The 1,339-nt window shown below is 33.8% G+C and overlaps 1 protein-coding gene across 1 annotated transcript; it reads right to left on the reverse strand.

Moving 5' to 3' along the window:
• Positions 1–422: 422 nt before the first annotated feature.
• LOTGIDRAFT_113264 (hypothetical protein) lies at positions 423–725 on the reverse strand (the record flags this gene model as incomplete). Its single annotated transcript, XM_009051790.1, has 1 exon — positions 423–725. One exon carries the CDS (start codon positions 723–725, stop codon positions 423–425), a length of 303 nt encoding a protein of 100 aa, XP_009050038.1.
• Positions 726–1,339: the final 614 nt, after the last annotated feature.

Consider the following 1,339-nt stretch of genomic DNA (forward strand, 5'->3'; position numbering starts at 1 on the left):
TGTATCACAAAATGCACAATACCTTCATATCTGGGGTCTATTCTGCTGGACTATACGTCAATTTGCATATTTCGAAGAGCTGAATCATAGTAAGAGGAGGTAGCTTTTAATTCCATTATGAATTCAATACCTCAATCATCGATCACCACAGTGCAGTTCCGAGATGAGAATGTAATTCTATAATTCTGTAATATATTATTTGAGGTTAATTCAGATAGGGCCCTCATGATATATTTCCAAAGTATCAACTGTCATTTTTAATTATTAAATTATAAAGACTAGTGATCAATCTGGATTGTTAACAGACAACAAATATTTTGGTGTTCCTCTTGTCACTGCTCTGTGTCATTTCATGTTTCCAAGATATTGGTTTTGCTCAGGCTACTTTTATTTCTATCATCTACATAATAAATTCAAACACTTTAAGATTCCTTTGTTTCTGGATCCAATTCCTTCACAGTCTTGCTTGCTTTATCATCAACACCCTCTAACTTATCTTTTATATCATAAATTTCAGGATAGTCTAATTCACAATTAAACATGGCTTCAAATTGTTCCATACATTTTTCTGGACTTTTATCTTTATTTGAACAAGTTAAAAATTCTCTAATTTCTATATTACACGGTCCAGAGAACATAGTCCCTGCACAGGTACAGTGGAAATTTATTTCCCCATTGTCTAAAACAGGTCCTGAAAAAAAAATTGCACATGACAAATCTAACATTGAAACAAAATCATCTATCATCACTTGGCAAAGAACATAATAAAGTGCCTGTTAAATTTTCAAAAAAAAGCGATGCCATCGTAATATGCCCACATTTGTAATGGCAGCTAATTTGTCCAGGAGGTTGACAAGAATTATCAGTTAATGAATGTTTCTGAGAGTGAAATTTTCATATTTCATGAGTTTTCTTTACAGTTTACAATTCAAGAACAAGGGCAATAACCCATAGTAAATATTTTTCGATTCGTCTGATTTTCAATAGGGTTCATCCTTGGGTGATTACAAACACTCACACCAAGTTTCATCAAAATCCATCAAGAAACCAGCTCTCTATCGTGTCCACAAAAAATTCAAGAACAAGAGCAATAACTCATAGTAAATATTTTTCGATTCGTCTGATTTTCAATAGGGTTTATCCTTGGGTGATAACAAACACTCACACCAAGTTTCGTCAAAATCTATTAAGAAACCAGCTCTCTTTCGTGTCCACACTCTATCGTGTCCATGATTCGTCTGATTTTCAATAGGGTTCATCCTTGGATGATTACAAACACTCACACCAAGTTTAGTCAAAATACACCAAGAGACCAGCTCTCTATTGTGTCCACAAACAA

The sequence above is a fragment of the Lottia gigantea genome (assembly GCF_000327385.1).
Source record: "Lottia gigantea unplaced genomic scaffold LOTGIsca_17, whole genome shotgun sequence".
NCBI lineage: Eukaryota > Metazoa > Mollusca > Gastropoda > Lottiidae > Lottia > Lottia gigantea.